Consider the following 20,522-nt stretch of genomic DNA (forward strand, 5'->3'; position numbering starts at 1 on the left):
GCAGACAAAACGAACAGGCCTATTGGCCGCGTTCAGCAGAAATAGCTGCTTACTAAGCGCTTAGTAATTATCCTGATTAGTTCATTCCCTTGGATTCGTTAAAGATCTAGAAGAATACTCCAATCATAGTTAATAATCACTAAGCGCTTAATGAGCTGCCTTGTCTGCTGAACGCAGCCATTTACCCTAAGTAAATACTTTATAACATGTTCATGACGTAAATTTGGAGGAACTTACACAATCTGATTTTGTACTTCAATAATTTCTCCATATATGAATGTCCTGTAAGCTGTCCCGAACTGCTACTGAGTTATGCTTTTTGTGATTTGCATTCAACACTTTCCCGACTTTTCTCGACTAGAAGATCTATTTCCTAACGAAATTCAAACTGTAACGTATTTTTTGTGTTATTACGAAGGGAGCTATATTTTGTAATTAAACCTGATATTATAATTAATCTTTAACAAATTAATAATTAATAATAATGTGACTTCGTGTTCCACTTTCTTACTAGTTCTTATTTCATTGAAATAACCCTTTTTTATTTGAATCTTTTTTGCAAAAAATCGTCGTCGTTCTCTGGATTATTATCCTAATTACGAATATTGTAAGATTTTGGTGATTTTTTCTGTAGTTTGCTCAGAATTTTATAAAATACCAATGTTGGCTCCGAGTTCTCCGCGAGACGTCTTTACAATGGTTCTTGTGAACTCTTAAACACGTTCGTTCTTCGTATGAAATGTACGAGATATTTATTTAGTAAATATATTTCTTTTTCACAGATTCTCTATAAATTATATTTCAATATTAAATATGTATTATATTGCACTATTGATCTACCATTACTTAAAAGTTTAAGCATTTTTGTAATATTAATCATAATAGTGGCAAGCACAAATCATGATGACTTATTTCAAACTTACTAAATTATACACGATCCAAAATTCAATAAAAGCTCATTATATATTTATGGTTGTATTGAAAATTTATGTAAATTGAAAAGAAATTGTCATCTTTGTATAATAAATGCTACAATGCATTTTGTATTAACTCAATAATTACCGAATATATTTTTTCTTTCTCCTCTTCTTTTCCTCTTTCTTGCACTTCCTCTCATAAATATTAAAAAATAGTGGAAGCAGAATAATAAGACAACGAAACAGATTCCGTTTATTCGAAATTTGTCTTTTAACCTCTATGATATGTCACATATCAATAATGTGATGATTTATAAAAGAAAGTCTTAAAAAGAAATAAAATTTTTTTTTCGTTAATATAGTCTTCATAGGTAGATCTTTTAACATTATACTTTCAAGTGTGATCGCTATTATTTCAGGAACACAAATCAAGAAAGGGTGGAACCTAAATAAGTGCTAAATGGATTTTGCGATCAATTTAATTTACAAGTATTCATTTTATGGTTCTTATAATAATTGTAATAATAATGATATTATTTTACAACTTCATTTATCGTCAGATAAAAACACACCTTCATCTACACATCATGTTCAAAGCCTGCGACGATACTATTTTATGCAAATTATTCACAAAATATTTAAATTCAAAGGCCTATTGTGTATTTTCTTTGTATATTAAGTAATATAATATCGATTATTACACTTTAAAGCTCTACATTAATTTGAACATACACACGACAATCACTATACGATTCATTGCGATTACATCATTTTTATACTGATCAAACCAATTATGTCTTATGCGTATTATTCCTCACACATATTAGAAATTTTCTATCCATTCATGCCCAATAAAATATACCAATTTACCATGTGTTCATTAAAATTTTATATATGTATATATTGCAATTATATATATATATATATATATATATACACACACACACATATATATATATATATGTATGTATAATTTCTTACATTATGTGTGTATATGTATGTATAACTTCAATAAATACTTGGTAAATTAGTGTACTAATGTGTGTGGGTATAATCATTATGATCATAATGATCAAATAAATGCATCAGAATCATACTAACAAATTAAATGTGTGTGTGTATGTATGTGTGTGTGTGTGGGAGGGGGATATATATATGGTAATTACTGCTGTGTATCTTTCTTACATAAATTTAAGTCACTCAGATATTTGTTAGATATACTATGTATTTGCATTCATCCAAGTTTTATCACCCACGTGCGTATTTCTTATCTTACTGTCAAATAACATTCTTCCAATTATTTAATGTTTTGGGAATGAAAATGATTTTTATTGGCATCATTGCTGAACATTGATACATCTTCAATTATAGGAATGAAGAATATATCATTTTACTGAATAAAAAATATAGAACAGGAAGAAAGTTTCTTTGTATTATTTATATTGTAACAAATTCATGTATCAATACATTAGTATAAGCTATCACAAATAAGCTTACATACATACATACATATCGTATCGATCCGACTGTAAATTTAAATGGCCAAGAATGTGCATAAAAGAATTCTGTGAATTACAAAGTTTTCTTAACTCGCATAGAAATGCTAAGACGAAACTTAATATAGTAATATCATGTCTTGTGGAAATTTCTTATATAGAAATATATATCAAGTTACTCGAGAGTAATTCTTGAAGAATAACGTTATTTTTACCATTTCCATCGTTTTTTTGTAATTCTGAGTAATGGGAATTGATAATCTGTAAGGTTTTATCCTATATACGCTTCTAGACAATCGATTTTCTCTGAGAAGTAATTCTTTTTATTGCGTTACATGAAATAGCATCGTTAGCAGGCAATTGTCCCATTATTCACAACAGAAATTCGAATTTCTTTAAAATCCTATAACAGACAAACAAACAGTCACCACGTTTCGGGCTTACCTCCTTGACAAAGATGTAGTGTTGCAGATTCGGTTTTAGTAAATAATTAATATTTATCCGTTCTCTGATGTTGTGATGACGGTGATGTCGCAGGGATAATTACAGTTCAAAGGATACAGTAATCCCCCTAGTGTTTCTTATTCGGATGTGCAGAAAACAATAGACAAGGACTACTGATACTTCAGTCCTGCATCTCTTCTGGCATTTCGTGAGGATTAAGAATACCCGGTACAGCCATTTGCTGTCGTCTTTTCTCTTCTTGTGCTAGCCGTAGAGCCGTTTCCCGTTCCTCCAAGTAAAGCTCTGAGTCGTCTTCGCCCGTATATTCCTGCGCATAGAAAAGTTTAAGTTTCATATTGGATTATTTTTTTTAACTTAACTTATCTTGATATTCGATATGTGTGTATATACATGTTTTTTTTTATTTTGGCCAAATAAACTTTAAATGCGAGTTTGAACGTTAAACATTACTCACTCTAATTTGCACGAGGAAATCTCTGAGGTGTTCCTTGAACGCAGTGATATCTTGATTGAGATGGAATAAACCTTGTACGGTTATTTTAATCTGATTATCAGTTAAATGCGGGAAGGCCGCTCTAAGCAATCTTGCAACAAATTCTTGTATATATAAAGCATTATCAGGTACAGGACCGAGCGGCACCTGAATTTTTCCACGTTCGATCAATGTAAACATATAAGCGAGAATCGTAGCGTGCATTGTAAGGCCTGCATTAAAAAAAATTTATAAAATAACAATATATTAATGCAAATCAATTGGAGACAAACATTATTGGCGTGAATTTTCATTGAAACAAACTTTCAAACCATTTTTGACTTTATTTTTAACAAAAACTAAAATTTAATTTCAATAAATTCTGATGTACAAACGTAAAAATATTGATAACAAATATAAATACGCATTTGTTATTTACAGATAATTTTCTTTCATTTGCGTTACTCTATATTATTACTATAATAATAACTACTAATAATAATACTATTACTATAATATTACAATATTACAATATTACTATAATATTACTATAATAATATAATAGTATAGAATATTATCAATATTCTATATTATTATTATAGTTTTATTTGAAATAAGATGCGAAGTCTCCAACTCCGAAGTTAATTGACAATAGTGCAATTTTTCAAATTACTTTACCTGCTGTGTGTGATGTATCCGTGACGACACTGAATATATGTTGTAAAATATCTGTAAAGTATGTCTGGTAAAAACTTTGACCCGCTTGCTCATGTTGTTCAATATTCAGTAAAAGCTGGTAGAGTATCTGCAATCCAGTATCTGCTACATTCCTCATCGTATGTTTGAAAGCCCAAATGATCGAATCGAGAACCAATTTAAATTGGGCTGGTGGTATTGACAGAAATGCCGGGAAACAGTGAACGTTCACCGCCTAAGTTGGAAAAGACAAAGCATGACATAAACATCTAATCCTTGCTTGAAAATTAAATTAATATCGTATCGTTTAAATTAATATCGTTATTATTATTACTTGTAAAAGAAGGAAGAAATTCGTTCTGTGTTCAGGAAATTCTTCGAAGTCCTTATTGATCATTTCCAGAGTACATTCAAATACTGCATCGAATATTTTGGGAACCTCGCTAGTAATATGGGCTTCTAGTTTGTTTACTATAGTGGCCATAGCACTAAGCACTTCTGGCTCTCTAGCACAATGAACATTTGTCTTTTGATAATCTAATAAGACAGCATCCAGTAATGGTGGTATGAAGTTTTCCAGTACCTAACCAGAAAAAATCTCAATTAGTACATTTAATGTCAATGCAGAATAAAACAAAGAAAAATTTAAGAGCAAAAAATTTACCATTTGATGATCACTCGTCCTGCTCACCCAATCAGATATTAATTTCAACGTTTCCTTTTTCACTACTCTCATACTCTTGATTAAAGGTTGCTTCATCACTATTTCACCATTTACAGATATCGCAGCACTTATATTTTCACTCATAACCTAAACAAACGAATATAAACTCGCATTTTATACCAATCATTATCTTCAAAAAATTGTCACACAAATTTTATTAGAAAATATGCATACCTTATAAACATTCAACATATCTAAGTATATTTTCCCTAACTGTATCACGTATGGGTGCCCAAGAGCTTTACAAGCTCTAACGTTTGTTTTCAAAATGCTGGCAAGTTGTTTCACTGCTTCTTGGTCCTTTAAGACATCCACATTCTAACGAAAAAGAAAAATATTTTCTTTTAAATAAACACAGTACATTAAGATTTTTTTTTTACAAGATTTACACTGTATTATTACACACCTTAGATGCTTGACTTATAATATCATCCCAAACTTGATTAGGAAGAAGCATATATTTTTCAATCAACTGTTCTTGTATTAGAGTGTCAGCCTGCGCACTTATCATATAGCCAACTGCTTCATAAAACGTATGTACCTATTACAGGATATATTACGTTGATTATATAGTTGATTATAGTATAAATATTTAAGCTTAAATCAAAGGATAAATGATAGGATTTAGACTGTTTGAATTGTTCGCATCGATTAAAAATGCCAAACGCTAATACAGACTATGGATCATTGTACCTGTTGTGTTTGAAGATCGCATATAATGGTACTAATTGTAGAAAGAATTTCGTCAATGAATGGCATTGCTTCTCCCACTTGTACAGTAACAAAATGTCGTCTGCATTTTAATGCTATTTTGATAAAAGTGTCGCAGGCCATATCTTGTACTCCATCGTGCGTTTCTAACAAAAGATAAACATTCATATACATTTAAATTATACCATACAAAATGAAAAATCCTTGCAATATAAAATTTTCACTTACCATGCATAAACTCGAACAGTTTATTTACAACAGTCTTTAGAAATTTCCAATGGGCTCGGAGAAATCGCGGATACTGGCCAACAACATACATAATATTGCTGGCAATAATAGCTTTGTTGTCTTTTCCCTTCTTTTGTTCACATAAACCAAGCAAGTCCTTAATTACTGTTACTAAGAAGCGTTTCTCATCTTCTTCGTGCATAGCACCGGAAATGCTGCCTATTGCCCAACATAACTAAATAACATAAAACATGACATTAATGTAATACTCTAATTACACGATATATATTATATAATTCATCCTGTCAGAAAAACATGTCTTTGGATGGATAATTACTGTGTTGAGATTCTTCCAGGACCATTCTGTACCGTTAACTTGGTTCTGTAGCTTCTCTGTCATTACTCTCTCAGTATCCATATAATCAAGATGTGTGAGGTATACGAGAGTTTCTCGCATGTTCTTATAGAGGTTTATAGAATCAGTATCTTTCATAAACTCTCTGACAACCTCCCCGTTTTCATTTTCTACAACAAGTACTTCTTCGGGTTTTGCCATTCTGCTAATCATGATATAACGCACTTTTGTTAAAACTGGGCAGTAGAACACTCTACGAGTGCCGACATTCATTTTAGTCACGAAAAGTGGCGATGTAGTCACAAAAGGATTTTCTTTGTACAGGTCAGCAGCCAATCCGTTCCAGTATTCCAAACAGATTTTAAATATTTCAACTTCCTCAACTTCAGAAATAAGGACGAGATAGTGCAGTGCTTTTAACAGTGTCTCATTTAATTGCTTCTTTTCAATCAGCTCAGCATGGTCTTTGAGATAAGTGCAGAGAAACATGGCTAAATTTTGAATAAAATTCTGCTCCTGGTCTTGACCAGCTCCATACGCTTCCCGTATGTTAGTTTCCAGTGGAAGCATGAGTTCCAGCTGCTGCATTGTATTAATAAATAATATGACAAACATGTCATCATATGTCGTCCCAGAGGAGACAGCCGCAACTTCAGTGAGACATTTTAGAGTAACATTTCGAAATATTGGTACATTCAAAAACTGTAAGAAAAAATTTTATTTAGATAATGGCAGAATAAAAATAATTTGTTTAACAAAAGAAAGGAATACAATCGCAGGGAACATGCGTAAAAAATAATTTTACCTTGAATATTAAAGTAGTTATTAATTTTGTTTCAAAAATATATCCAAGAGGTATCCAGTTTAAAAACCTTAGTAGTGTCTCTAATGTGACCGCTACTAATGGAACATTCTGCGAATTGTCCAACACAAACTGGCAAAGCTGGAATATTTGTGAAAATTCACTGCACATTGTATCTTTTAAGTGCTTTGCCTTTGTCTGGGTCATTTGGCCACTAGAAAAGTCAAATACTTCCTCTGACAAAAGTTTCAAGATGGCCATGTTATTTTGACAGAGACTCTCGTTAGTTTTACTTGCTCCAACAATGTCACCAATAAAAGATTCCCAATTTTTTGGCCACTCACGTTTTAGCACCTTTATAAGAGAAACATTAATAATTAATAATTTATGGCTTATAATTAATAAATTACCATTTATTATAATTAACATAGCATCTTTATAAAAACAATAATTACTATAATAATTAATATGTAATAATAAATTTTAGATCACTTTTCGAACAACTCACCTGCACGAGAATCATGTTAAGTTTATTTAAGTAAACCTTAGAAGCTTCCATTGTTTCAGGATCACTGCTTGTTTTTATGATAAGGCCTACAATATACTTTTTTATACCTTCACATTGATTCCTTGGTAATACTTTCCATCGTGTTTTTATAACTTGTTCCAATATTTGCAAACCATAGTATTTTGTTTGCTGATTCTGTACAATAACACATTGATCAAGTTAATTGCAAATACATAAATGTATAATGAATAATAAAAAAATAGATATATAACTGCATTTACCTGTGAAAATTCTAGAATAGTATCTACGCGTGTCCAAGCATTTGGATGTTCTTTAAGTGTTGTTAACACTTCCTGAGCGACTCTTTGTTGCTCACCTATCCCAGTATACATACATCCTACTATATTGTCGAGTAATGTTATATCCAATTTCTGATTAAAGTCCAATAATTTAGAGGCTTGCTCAGCCAAAGTTGCCATTATGTGCAGTATTTATGTCCTCCCGTATATTTTATCCTCTAAACGATATATAACATATTATAATAAATTTAGATAGATGTATATTAATCCTATGGTACATATAAAATTTGTATAATTGAATATATTAATATTGACTTGTGTGCTTACATTCAGTATTAAACTGTAATAAGGTAAAAATTTTAAATACAAAGGAAATTTAATATATTTTTTTTCATTTATACAATTAATAATATAATCTGTTTTATTTAGTAAAAAATAGCAAAAACTAATGAACTATGTGCGGTTCTTTCATAGAAATATAAGCACATTAATTATAATATTAATACACTTAATTATACTGAAGCTGACATATTGATAGTTTCATTTAATGTTGATTTCTATTGCATATTACATAAAATCTAAAACATTCAATATTAAGACAAAAGCAAGAGGCACAACGTAGCAAATATTTACATATAAGTTAACGCTATTTGTTTTCTTCCATAAAACACTACAGTTCTTAATAGTGTATCAATAATTTTACATACAAAAAACAATATTGATATTGTGTGACGAGAGAGATATCAAAGTCATAAAAAGAACAGTAAATACAATATTTGGAAACAATATAAAGCAGGTATAACAAAAGTAGCATGGCACGGTGTTTGTTGCATATTTATTCGTATGTTAGATCGAAAATGAAAAAGATCGTAACGTGGGACAGGCACAACGAGCATTGAGACCGGTTGAAGCCGAGCAAGGGCTCGATTGCAACGTGCTGCGAGGAAAAGGTCACCGTACCGCGACCGTCCGACCTAACCTATATTTGACAATCAAAAGCAAGGTTATGTGAATTATCGAGTCCAATTGTTGCATGTTAACGTAGACAACTTATTCTTGACGATGAGATTTGTCGGGCAGCACATGGACTACGACGGTATGTCTATGAAAGACCCGCGATGCCGTCTCGTACTGGCATTTTGGCGTCCCCGCAGCGAGTTTGTTCGTTGCGTCGTTGAACGGCGAAGCAGGCAAAGTGCCGCGAGAACGACGCGCCAACTTACCGCATCCACTTTTATACAAGACTCTCCGTTCGAAAATGAAAAACGCACACCGTTTTCCGCACCGACGATCACGGTGTATCGATGCAAATCACAAGCATAAAAGGGTCAAACACACAACCACCGATTCCCGCGCGCGACCAATTTCGTTCCTCGTTTCACACACACTCGTCATTCCACACTATGTCACTCTCTAGTGCGCGCTCCCTCTCTCGCTCGCATCATTCCTCTCTAGTTCGCTCACACTCTTTCTCTCTTTCTCCCCCTCTTTCGCACCCTCTCTCTCTCCCTTCTCAGTCACTCAACCTCTCTTACTCGTTCTTTCCTCTCTTGTTCTCTCTTACTCAATCTTCTACACGTACTCTCTCGTCTCTCCCTTTTCTGTCTTCGCTACTTTTGCGACGGTCACCAGCGAGGAGAGAAGATTGACTCCACGAAGTCACGCGAGATACCCACCGAGGCCGTTCTTCGTTGTAACCTCGTGCCTCTAACCTCATACGAGCCGCGTCTTTCTCTCGTTGAAGACCGATCGGAAACAAGCGCGAAAGGCGCTCGCACCTACTACGTCTTCTTGAAAAACCAACCTCAAGATTTTCGAAAATAATAACAAGATGGCCGGAAAGTTTACGCGACCATTGCGGATAAACTATGATCACGATTGGCCCTCTCGACCAATCCGTAGCCAATCGACGTGACGCTAAACGGCTCTTTCCGGTGACGTTAGACTAGCGTCGTTGACGTCATGTATGTAACACGTGCGCTTAATTTTGACTTGAAAATTCATATCTCGATAAATGAAACTAAATTCATATAATATGTATGAATAAAGATTGTTCTATATTAGTCACCGATCACATAAGTGGGTTTGTTTTTTTTCAAAACACGAAAACTGCACTAATACTGAACTGAACTGAGCTAGGACTGGTGAGACGTGGTTCATAGCAATGCAGAAATGTAAGTAAGAATAAAAGAACGCCGCAACTTAGATAATTTGGCACATTTCATTACATATATTTTCTGTAAGGCGGAACAGCAAGATTTTACCAATCGCGTTGCTCGTTTGAAATAGTACGGTTACAGATGACCAAATCGAGCAATGCGATTGGTCGACACCTCACTGTTACGTCTTACAAAAAATATATGCGATAGCTTTTACGTAGAATTGTGTGTTATATATTTATTTTTATGATTAGATTAAGTTTCGGCGCGAAATTGGATTGAACTGGCTGTACTAACTTAAGATTTGAGGCAGCCATTGGCTGCGTTCAGCAGAACAAAGTGATCAGTGAACGCTTAGTGATTCTCGCTCCTGATTGGTAAATACTTCTGGGTCTATGAAGAATCTAAAAGAATGCTCCAATCACAGACAATAATCATTAAGCGCTCACTGATCATTTTGTTCTACTGAACGCAGCCATTGCAATGCACTATTGCACTGATCACTGTTGCACTTTAAAAAAGAATAACGATACGTTATTTCTGACAAAAATAGGGAATTTTTGCAATAGTGTCTCTTAAATATGGTAAACGTTGATTGTGAATACTATTGGTCGCGTACATTGCGACGTTATTTCTAAGCGAATAACGTTCACGATTTAAGTTTAGTGTATTTAGAGACGGTATTGCAAAAATTCCCTATTTTTGTTGGAAATAACGTCGTATTCCTATTCTTTTTCAAAGTGCAACAGTGATCAGTGCAATAGTTCACTGCAATGGCTGCACTAGATCTTAAGTTAGTACAGCCAGTTTAATGCAGTTTTACGCTGAAACTTAATCTAATCATAAAAATAAATATACAACACACAATTCTATGTAAAGGCCATCGCATATACTTTTCAATTTACGTTTACCGTATCTGAGAGATGGTATTGCAAAAATTCCCTAATAAAGCCGGTTACACACAGAACACGTCAGGGGCTCGATTCTTGACGGCGTGCGAATGAGATGCGCATGCGAAAATCTATATTATATGTTACATGAACTATACATTTTTGCATACGCATCTCACTCACACGTCGTCGAATCGAACCCCAGTGGTGCGATTCTGTAACTCGTTATTGGAGTTAACGACACTTTCGTTATCGTTGCGCAGCTTTTGTGTACCGTAGAAAAGCTGCGCAACAATAACGAAACTGTCGTTAACTCCAATAACGAGTTACAGAATCGCGGTAAGGCCGGTTGCATACAGCACGCGGCAACGCTTATCGCGTGGCGGAAATTGGTTAGGGAATATCGCAGTAACCAATCAATCTCATAAACTACGTTTACATGGCAAAGTTAATCCGAATTAGTAACAACCGTAGTTAGTGAATTCTTTGATTCGATTGGTATATTCTTTTAGATCTAAAAATATATTCTAATCGGATTCGAGACTACACTAATTACGATAGTTACCAGGTGCTATTCTGTACATGCCTACCGATAGTTGTCGGTGTCGTTAACAGCGTCGGTCGACAAATATGAATAAATGCGATTCTGTACTCTACTCTCAACGACAAATGTTTAACGATACTTATTGTTAATGTACGACAAATATCGTTAAATTTAACGTGACTTCCCTTACGTGACGGAAATGTTCTACCAACAAATTTCGAAGGAAAATATATGTTCTTTTTAACTACAGTTGTGTTCGGAAATTCGCTGTCGGTAGGCTTATAGTGCGTGAGCGCCCAAAACGAACGCAGGCTTAGAATGAGAAACAAAACCTAAAAAGGAATAAAGATTGTAGCTTGTAAAAGTGAGTATTTCTCAGATATTGTTTTATATATATATACCTAATATATAATAAAAATATATTGCAAATATCGCATATGTATATATATATTGTTGCGCCCTTGCGCAAGAAAAATAACACGGAATTAACAAAACGAAAGAAGCTTTATTTTAATACGTCCATTCGTCGTGACAAGACCAGGGCGACTCTCTTTCATCTCTTCTTCTTTCCTTTTTTTATTTATTAAACAACCTCCTTGACAACAACAGCTGTCAAACAATCTCTACTCGATTCCTTTGCAGTCCACTCCCAGGAGCGTGGGGATAACATGTCTCCCAAAGACACGGGCGCAGCAATATACATATTTAAAGTGCAATGTTTTCTTTATTTTTTAAGTTATTTGGAAAAGATATGCAAATGCTATTACTTAGGTTAAAGTATGTGACATATTATTTTTTATACAGATAAAATAGGTATTGAATAAAGGTTAAGTAAGAGTCGACATGGATCTTGTTATTAATAATATATATATGAGTATTTAAATATTACACGATTAACATATCTATGAAGGTTAAATACAAATGTATATGATAATACAATAATGCAAAGTTATTGCTTTATTTAACAAAACTTAGAAAATTGTATCTGGCAAACAATAGGCAATTATTAGTATAAAATTAAAATTAAAAACATTTTCATGACACGAATAACTACTTATGATTTTAAAGACATAAGTGCTTCAAACTTGAAGAAAACTTCTCTGACAGCACATAATATTTAAAATATTTAATATAATTTTTAAAATATTTATTAATATTATGTCTATCTTTTTACCATTGTCTTGTCGAGTATTGACTACTTCATGAGTGAATAGTTAAAGTGAATAGAAATCACTTAACACAAGGGTCAGATTATATTTGTTCAGATATTACTTACTTTACGATATATTTTCTGCACTTTGACTATGTGTGTTTTCTTTAATATAATCTAAATGAAATCTTAAAGATAAAAAAAATCTTAAAAGAAATCTTAAAAGAAATCTTAAAAGATCATTGTTATTTTAGCTGAATTTCTTGTTTTAAGTAATATATATATTTTGTTATAGCATTGCAAAATGGCAGAAGGATTCCTAGCATGGGATATTTTATATTTGGAGCATCGCATGAGGCGTTTAGAACGTCGTATGGAGAGAAAGAATTGGAGAGAATTGCATGATCCTTTTGATCTCCACAATGTCGAATTTCTCAAGTTATATAGACTAAGTCGAGAGATCGTAGATTTAATTGATCGAGATAATAGATTTAATTGAAACATTAAGACCAAGATTGGAACATGAGCGACCAGGTGGTCTTAGTCCTGAACGTCAGGTATATAGAATACTTTATGTTACATCTTTACACAAATTAATTTTTTTTAAATGTGCTCTATTTTGCCAAAAATAGTGATTTTGAAAGCTTTGTATATAAAATACAAGTGATAAAATAAAAATAATTTTTTAAAAGCATAATATTTTTTAATTTGTTACAAATTTATAAATATTTTTTATAGGTTTTAGCCACTTTAAGGTTTTATGCTGTTGGATGTTTTCAAAGTGCTGTAGGAGAACAATAGGATATTGCAATAAGCCAGCCTTCTGTTAGTCGCTGTATACGAAAAATAACTGACGCAATAAATGATCTTCTTCTATGACAATGGGTACGATTCCCCATGACAGATGGCGAACGTCTAGTCGCCCGGGAAAAGTTTAGGATTGCTCCACAACCGTTTATAGGTGCAATTGGAGCCATCGATTGCACTTATATAAACATTAAAGGGTCAAAAGAGCACGAAGAAGCATACGTGAATCACTGGGGTGACCATACTCTCAACGTTCAAGTGGTATGTACTACATCAAATAAATATTTTAATTAGTAAGTAATTTCATCTTATGTGAAAATTTAATTATTAAAAGTTTTAATTGTTATATCTTTAATTTTTGTAAAAAGTTTTAAAATTTTAATATTTTTAATTTAGTTCTAAGATTATAAAACTTTTGATTTTAATTTATTTTATATTTTGCTCATAATTTTAATTTATTTTATATAAATGTATTTATAAAATTTTTAATTAATAATATTTTTCCTTACGAGTAATGTATATGTAATTTAAGTACCATATAGTGACATAATCGTTTAATATTATTATTTCATGGACATTTTAGTTTGGTTTTATTGGTAGTTTATATTTTAAATGTATATAATATATATATGTAATATAATATTTAATTATACTCAATGACACTTTAATTACGCTTAATGACATTTATAAAATACTATACCTTTTTAAAATATAAATATGATATATACATGTAAGAAATAAATATTTTCATGTTATTCAGATCTGTGATCCTGATTTAAAAATATTGAATGTAAATGCGCGATATCCAGGTGCACGACACGATGCTTATATTTGGTCAAATTCTCCTATACGACGTATAATGGAACGAAGATATAATAATGGAGAACGCAATACTTGGTTAATTGGTAAGCTAAACGTAATTACGAAATAGTAATAATTAAAGCTTTTGGTCTTTCATGTCGAATTAAAGAATGATTTGGGATAAAAGGGTCTGTTTGATGATGAGACTTTCATTCGCCGCGTAAATTAAAATCGAAAAATACATTCGATACGTATGTTAACATTGTTAGACAATATTATCTTTCCAAAAAGTTTTAAATATTCCTATCATTGCCGTAACTGGCTGTTATTAGCCTTACTTGATTGTATATCATTAGAACCTTTGCATTTTGTTATTTTAAAGTTTTTTAATTTTATTATTTTTTATTATTTCATTACATTTCATTCTTATTTTATTACATATTATCATCTTATTATTTTATTATTAACAGGTGATGATGGATATAGCTTAGAGCCATGGTTAATGATACCTCTAAAACATGAAATACCAAATACACCTAGGTTTCAATATAACGAGGATCTGTGCAGCGCTAGATCGTACGTGGAACGTCTATTTGGCATCTGGAAATCCGTGTTCAGGTGTTTATCTGCCCAGAGGCGCTTAATGTATGAGCCAGGTATGGCTGGTAAAATTATTAACGCATGTGCTGTGTTACACAACATGAGGATTGCTCATCGTATACAAGACGAAGAATTAAATGAAATGCATGAAAACTTGCATCACGTTAACAGACCAAATAGAGCTGTGGAGTATGACGACAGAGGTTATGCATATCAAGGGCGGGCACTTGCCATACGTATTCAGGAGAGTTTTATTGCTCGGCATTATGGGAGAATATAAAAAAAATTATTTCTCTAAACACGTACATAGTTATTATTTAAATTCTTTTGTATTACATATTGTATTTGTATTATATATTATATATTATATTATATATTATATTATATATATTATAATTTTGAAATAAACAATATATCTATAATATAAAGTGTGTAACATTTTTAACCATAACGTATAATAAGTTATAAAGATATAAAAACGTTCTTATATTATGTGATTATGACGTATTAATTGAATAGTATTTTTTCCATTAATTTATGCATATTATCTAAAGTTGTAATCAGTTTTTCGTCTACTTCTAATCTTCTTTCCTCCATTAAAAATCTTTTTTCTTCCAAGGTGTTCTGTACACGTACATTTTCTGCTTGCATCATAGCAGCATCAGCTTGCTGCATTGAAGCCTCCGCAAACAACTGTAACAAAAAATATCTGTTATTATGAAATTAACAATTTCTTTCCACTTTAATGTTTTAGATTACTATTAATTATTACTTGAAATTTGTCTTAGTTCAGATTAATCAATTTCAAATTTAAATATTTTATTTAAATCATATAATACATGCAACATTAAAACTATGACGAGTTAAAGAACTCTAAATTTAAATCAAAGTATCTCAGTATCCTAAGTTTAAATAACAATTATTATATTGATTTAATTTAACAAACATTAAGCAACACTTATATAACTGTTACTTATAATTTCCCTTACTAAACAATGTTATTGCTACATAACATGCACGTTATATTGCATTCACGTTGTTAAGTGTAAAATTTTAATTAAATTATGTTACTGTTACTTGATGTTTGTTGCAATGGAATTAGAAAGGAGAAAATGCATGCTCCAAATTTCTGTATATGACATTGAGATAAAGAAATATATTCACAACTTGTAATAAACTAAGCACACTTACTAAATACTACGAACAATTTCCTTTTGTTCTAACAATAAATTGCCGTAAAATTATCATGATATACAATACTTTTTAACCTATTTTTCTCATTCTGTAACGTTAATTTAATAGTAACTTACTGATTATTGGAGCAAAAAGAAAATATTTGTAATATTTTATAGTGTACTTAATCAATAGTATCTGTTATTCTTGTGATATATTTCTTTATTTTAACGTACTTTGGGATTTAGAGCATCTTATCGCTTCTAATGTCACAATTATAATTACATCACAAAAAAGATTAGTTTTAATATACTTTATGCAATAATAAAAATGTTACCTGTAGAGCTCTAGCGTGATTTTCAGCAATTCTGTAAATTTTTCTCGAGCTTGTTGCAGCTCGACACTTATACGTTTACTACTTCTCTCTGCAAAAATAAGTAAATAAAAAATAAAAAATAAATATCTTTTTGAAATACATAACAAAATATTACATTTTAGAAGCAAACATGTGTCACATTGGAATATAATTCCTGTGGAATATACAAATATAAATATATACTCCACATTATATAAATTTACACTTACTATTATATATTTCCTTCTTTTTTTGTTGCAGTCACTTTGATGTTGCTTTTTTTAAGCCTGTCGGCCTTTTCGTTGTAGTGTCTTCATTATTTAAACATTGCATAACATCATTATATGTCAAATCGTTTTCGTTACTTGTATTAGTCTCCATTATTTCAAAAACGTTATCTAAACACGTATGTATTAAGAAGAAATATAGTTTGCAATATATAGAATATAATAATAAACTTGAGTTTATATGTCATTAGATTATTATGTAACAGTATGCAACAAACATCAAATAATAGTAACATAAATATTAGTTATAATTTCCTATTCAACAATGTAAATGCGATGTAACACGTGTGTTGTATAACAGTTTCATTGTTGAGTGGAATAAACTGTTATATAAATATTATTTTATATTTGCTAAGTATAAAATGTATATGTAATAATTTCTTATTGTATGTATGTGCGTATATGTATATGTGTGAATGCGCGTGCATGCGTGTAAGTATGAAAAAAGAGTATCCATGTGTAATAGAATGAGTGAGTGAACCATTACCGATATCTGCGTTTCTTTCCAAATTCAAAATTTCACTTATAGACGTCGTCTCTGGTGGAATGATTAGAACATCATCGTTCCTATGTTCTAGTTGAAGTTGATGTTCCTAAAAATATATATAAAATATATTCCTATAAGGAAATACATTAAATAGCATTAAAAATACTTATATATTACTATATATATTACATTGTACTATACATTTGTTCTTTAATACTGCATTGGAACTTTGTACTTTTTCTTTCCAGTGTTCAAATATATACTTACTTCAATCCAAATGCAAAAAGTGCAATATAATGTAGTGAAAATTAACTTCATATTTACAAAAAAAACGCAATACAAAAGTATTTATTTACCAGGTGTGTCGGTAATACCGGTTTTTTCGCTAAAGAAAACACGTTATTTACAATGGATAGTTAAAATATATTTATTCAAAATATTGGCCATTTGATTCTATACATTTTGCCTATCTCTCAGGCAATTTATGGATGCCATTTCAAAAGAACTGTTTCTCCTTAGAGCTAAACCATTCATCGAGCCATTTTTTAACTTCTTCGAAATCGGCGAAGTACTGCTCTGCAAGCGCGTGCCCCATCGATGCGAAAAGGTGATAGTCGGATGGAGCTAGGTCTGGAGAGTACGGCGGGTGCGATAAAACTTCCCATCCAAGTGATTTCAACACTTCTTTGACTGGTTTTGCTGTATGACGCGGCGCGTTGTCATGCTGCAAAATCACCTTATCATGTCTTTGAGTGTATTGTGGACGTTTTTCGATCAATGCACAGTTCAAATTGATCATTTGTTGTTGGTAGTGATCAGTATTAACTGTTTCTCCAGGTTTCAACAGTTCATAATATACGACACCAACCTGGTCCCACCAGACACACAGCATGGTCTTGCGACCAAAGCGATTTGGCCTTGCAGTCGATGGGCCGCCTTCGCCAGGTGATAACCATGATTTTTTTCGCTTGGGATTTTCGAAATAAATCCATTTTTCATCACCCGTTACTATTCGATGCAGAAATGACTTCCTTTCATACCTTTGAAGCAGCATTTCACTGACGATTTTTCGATTTTCCAATTGCCTGTCATTCAATTCATGTGGCACCCATCTTCCCATCTTTTGGATCTTTCCCATCGCTTGTAATCATTCACAAATTGCTACTCGGCTCACATTCAACTTTTCTGCCAATTGTTTTTGAGTTTGTGTTGGGTCTTCATCCAATAACTCCTGCAATTCTGCATCTTCAAACGTTTTCGGCCTACCAGGATGTTTTTTGTCTTGAACGTTGAAATCACCACATTTAAATTGTCGAAATCACGTTTCACATGTTCTTATGGTTGGAGCATGCTCACTGTAAGTCTTTACCAGCAAATGATGACTTTCAGCAGCTTTTTTCTTTTGATTAAACAAGAAAAGTAATGCGTGCCGCAAATGCACGTTTTCAGGCACAAAACTCGACATTTTCAAAAAATTATTAATCTATAACGCTGTTATTTTGGCGGAACGTAACTTGTGTAGTTTTGAGGTTAATGTCAGTAGAATAAAATGACATATGTATCAAATCATAACATTGCATATTTATGGCTAGTGAAATCTGTTACAAAAGCTGGAAAGTAATTACCGACATACCTGGTATATAAGTAAAGAAATATGAATGTACCTCTTGTTCTGGAGTACTGTCCGGACAATCATGTGCACCTTCAACATATTGTAGCTCCATACAGGCAACAATACGTTGTTGCAAATTATCGAGACTTTCTGAATTCATTGGAAAATTTCCTGTCCGATTCCTTTCATAGCGTAATTTTGCTGCTTTCTTTGAAGCGTTACTTTTTAAATCACGCCAAACCTAAAAATTACATGAATATAGATAATAATATTATATTCTTCAAATATCATGTCAACATTACTATAACTTTATCAACAATAACATTATATTAATATTATTAATTCCCACTCCAGCAATGTAAATGCAATATAATGTATTAAATTGCTCAGAGAATCTGTAGATAAAATTAAAGTACTAATAGTAGCATTTACTTAGTACTAAAATATTAAGTAAGTAAAATTAAAGATATATTATTAACTAATGTATTAAGAATTTTCATGAAATACATGTCATGATCAAATACTTACTGTCTGCCACTGCTTTGATGTTTTCTTATTGCCTGCAGACAATGCATTAAGCATTTCTGCCAACTGCTCCCATTGTTAAGCGTGATGGATTTTACCATCTTTAGTTAAATATTTATTTGTGGCAAATTCTGAATGTGACTCCATATATTTTACCAATTCTTCATATTGAGCTGTCGTCTTTACTGAACGACTTTTCTTCAAACTAAATAAAAAAACATTTAAATTTAATTTTATACAAAAATATATATCGTACGTAAATATCATAAAACTATAACACATATAACACATATACAATAAGATAAAAATACAAATATTATCCCAACACAATAAATTGAAACAATTTTTTATTAATATATACTAATTTTTACCCACATACCACTAAAAATATTGCAAGATCTGCAGGCAATATAAACAGAATAAAATTTATTGTTTCGTAACCAAGTAAACACCAATCGACAGTAATATCAATGTTAACATTTCCTATTTAATAATGTAAATGCAATATAACATATATATTATTTTGCATTTACATTGTTAAATGGAAAATAATAATATTGATGTAATGTTATTGTTGATTAGTATTTATTGAAATTACTGACATGCATTTTAAATATATATACAGCAGATTTTTACTCTATTTTTACCATCAATTTTCTGTTGAATGATTTGATAAGAAGTTAATGAAGTAGATGTCTTTAATATTCATTTTGTTCCTTAACGATAAGTAGCTGCCATCCTTTTCTTCAACAGAACAATATTAAAAATATCAACACATATATATCAACACAGAAAAGTTATAATATAGAATCATTATTAGTAGGAAACGTTTAATTTATCCTATATTATTTCTTTCCCGTTTCTTATTATATTTTTTATACACTTACATTTCTTTTGAATTCATTTTGTTCTATTCTTTCACTCTATTCTTTCACTCACTATATTATTATCAATACTAACTTCTGATTCGACTTCGAATTCTGATTCAATAAATGACTCTGAGCAGAACTGTTACACTCTATCTTCTACGCTAGTCAACGATTATGAAAGTAAAAGGAAAACAGGGACAACATGTACGCAGTCCCACGTCCCACGATCAAAAACGTACGTAGTTACGGGAACCACATCTGACCGCCATGGAGGCGTACAAAAAACTAATACCAGAGAGGAACCTGAGAGCGGCCAACACGGCATTTTCGGCGACACCGATTTCTCGCACTGGAAATGGGCGCTATCTGCATCCATTTTGAGAGAGGAACTACGATGCTACATCCACTTTTAGGTCTCGACGGTAAAACCTGCATCTGGTGGCTGTCTGTGCTACATCCACTTTCAAGCGGTTTATGTCCGTGCTACAACCATAATAGCGTATTTGACAAGCACGGTCTCGCGCATTGTTATGCGTATATTTGTAACATGAATTAACATGTTAACATGCACAAAAAAAATAAGAATTGAG

At 31.8% G+C, this 20,522-nt stretch overlaps 3 protein-coding genes across 7 annotated transcripts; 1 reads left to right on the forward strand and 2 right to left on the reverse strand.

Moving 5' to 3' along the window:
* Positions 1–1,977: 1,977 nt before the first annotated feature.
* emb (exportin-1 emb) lies at positions 1,978–9,684 on the reverse strand. Of its 3 annotated transcripts, none has more exons than XM_011151519.3 (14): positions 9,350–9,684; positions 7,656–7,891; positions 7,375–7,569; positions 6,870–7,220; positions 6,047–6,766; positions 5,710–5,944; positions 5,464–5,627; positions 5,177–5,311; positions 4,945–5,088; positions 4,711–4,857; positions 4,381–4,629; positions 4,029–4,281; positions 3,333–3,583; positions 1,978–3,185 (listed from the first exon to the last, which is right to left on the reverse strand). In XM_011151519.3, the coding sequence occupies exons 2-14, from the start codon at positions 7,851–7,853 to the stop codon at positions 3,039–3,041; spliced, it is 3,189 nt and encodes a 1,062-aa protein (XP_011149821.1). In that variant the 5' UTR covers positions 7,854–7,891; positions 9,350–9,684; the 3' UTR covers positions 1,978–3,038. The 3 variants fall into 3 exon arrangements, with proteins under 3 accessions (XP_011149821.1, XP_011149820.1, XP_011149818.1); XM_011151518.2 differs by having other exon boundaries at positions 9,256–9,684; XM_011151516.3 differs by lacking the exon at positions 9,350–9,684 and adding an exon at positions 8,897–9,178.
* Positions 9,685–10,960: 1,276 nt separating this feature from the next.
* LOC105189431 (putative nuclease HARBI1) lies at positions 10,961–15,158 on the forward strand. The gene is made up of 8 exons (XM_025298402.1): positions 10,961–11,114; positions 11,517–11,630; positions 12,712–12,973; positions 13,155–13,484; positions 13,984–14,128; positions 14,495–14,680; positions 14,796–14,953; positions 15,144–15,158. Exons 4-8 carry the CDS (start codon positions 13,314–13,316, stop codon positions 15,156–15,158), a joined length of 675 nt encoding a protein of 224 aa, XP_025154187.1. The 5' UTR covers positions 10,961–11,114; positions 11,517–11,630; positions 12,712–12,973; positions 13,155–13,313.
* Positions 15,047–20,221, reverse strand: LOC112588436 (uncharacterized). 3 transcript variants are annotated; one of them, XR_003112851.1, is made up of 8 exons: positions 19,951–20,221; positions 19,711–19,802; positions 19,067–19,268; positions 18,591–18,779; positions 16,927–17,032; positions 16,383–16,550; positions 16,135–16,222; positions 15,049–15,317 (listed from the first exon to the last, which is right to left on the reverse strand). XR_003112851.1 is itself a non-coding variant. In XM_025298399.1 (6 exons), the coding sequence occupies exons 3-6, from the start codon at positions 19,118–19,120 to the stop codon at positions 15,286–15,288; spliced, it is 381 nt and encodes a 126-aa protein (XP_025154184.1). In that variant the 5' UTR covers positions 19,121–19,268; positions 19,711–19,807; positions 19,951–20,221; the 3' UTR covers positions 15,047–15,285. The 3 variants fall into 3 exon arrangements, 1 of the variants encoding a protein (XP_025154184.1); XR_003112850.1 differs by having other exon boundaries at positions 19,711–19,807; XM_025298399.1 differs by lacking the exons at positions 16,135–16,222; positions 16,383–16,550 and having other exon boundaries at positions 15,047–15,317; positions 19,711–19,807.
* Between the last annotated feature and the right edge of the window lie 301 nt (positions 20,222–20,522).

Source organism: Harpegnathos saltator, unplaced genomic scaffold (genome assembly GCF_003227715.2).
Source record: "Harpegnathos saltator strain DR-91 unplaced genomic scaffold, Hsal_v8.6 scaffold217, whole genome shotgun sequence".
NCBI lineage: Eukaryota > Metazoa > Arthropoda > Insecta > Hymenoptera > Formicidae > Harpegnathos > Harpegnathos saltator.

What these genes read in the sequence shown, in the direction of transcription:
- emb (XM_011151519.3), bottom strand. Translation starts at nt 7,853, where the DNA reads ATGGCAACTTTGGCTGAGCAAGCCTCTAAATTATTGGACTTTAATCAG. An exon ending in CCTGGAAGAATCTCAACACA is followed by an intron (nt 5,945 to 6,046) that starts GTAATTATCCAT and finishes TATGTTATTTAG; the next exon opens with TTATGTTGGGCAATAGGCAG. An exon ending in ACTGTTCGAGTTTATGCATG is followed by an intron (nt 5,628 to 5,709) that starts GTAAGTGAAAAT and finishes ATCTTTTGTTAG; the next exon opens with AAACGCACGATGGAGTACAA.
- LOC105189431 (XM_025298402.1), top strand. Translation starts at nt 13,314, where the DNA reads ATGACAGATGGCGAACGTCTAGTCGCCCGGGAAAAGTTTAGGATTGCT. An exon ending in ACGCAATACTTGGTTAATTG is followed by an intron (nt 14,129 to 14,494) that starts GTAAGCTAAACG and finishes TATTATTAACAG; the next exon opens with GTGATGATGGATATAGCTTA. An exon ending in GCGCTTAATGTATGAGCCAG is followed by an intron (nt 14,681 to 14,795) that starts GTATGGCTGGTA and finishes TCACGTTAACAG; the next exon opens with ACCAAATAGAGCTGTGGAGT.
- LOC112588436 (XM_025298399.1), bottom strand. Translation starts at nt 19,120, where the DNA reads ATGCTTAATGCATTGTCTGCAGGCAATAAGAAAACATCAAAGCAGTGG. An exon ending in CATCAAAGCAGTGGCAGACA is followed by an intron (nt 18,780 to 19,066) that starts GTAAGTATTTGA and finishes TGTAATTTTTAG; the next exon opens with GTTTGGCGTGATTTAAAAAG. An exon ending in GGAAAGAAACGCAGATATCG is followed by an intron (nt 15,318 to 16,926) that starts GTAATGGTTCAC and finishes TTTTTGTTACAG; the next exon opens with TTGTTTGCGGAGGCTTCAAT.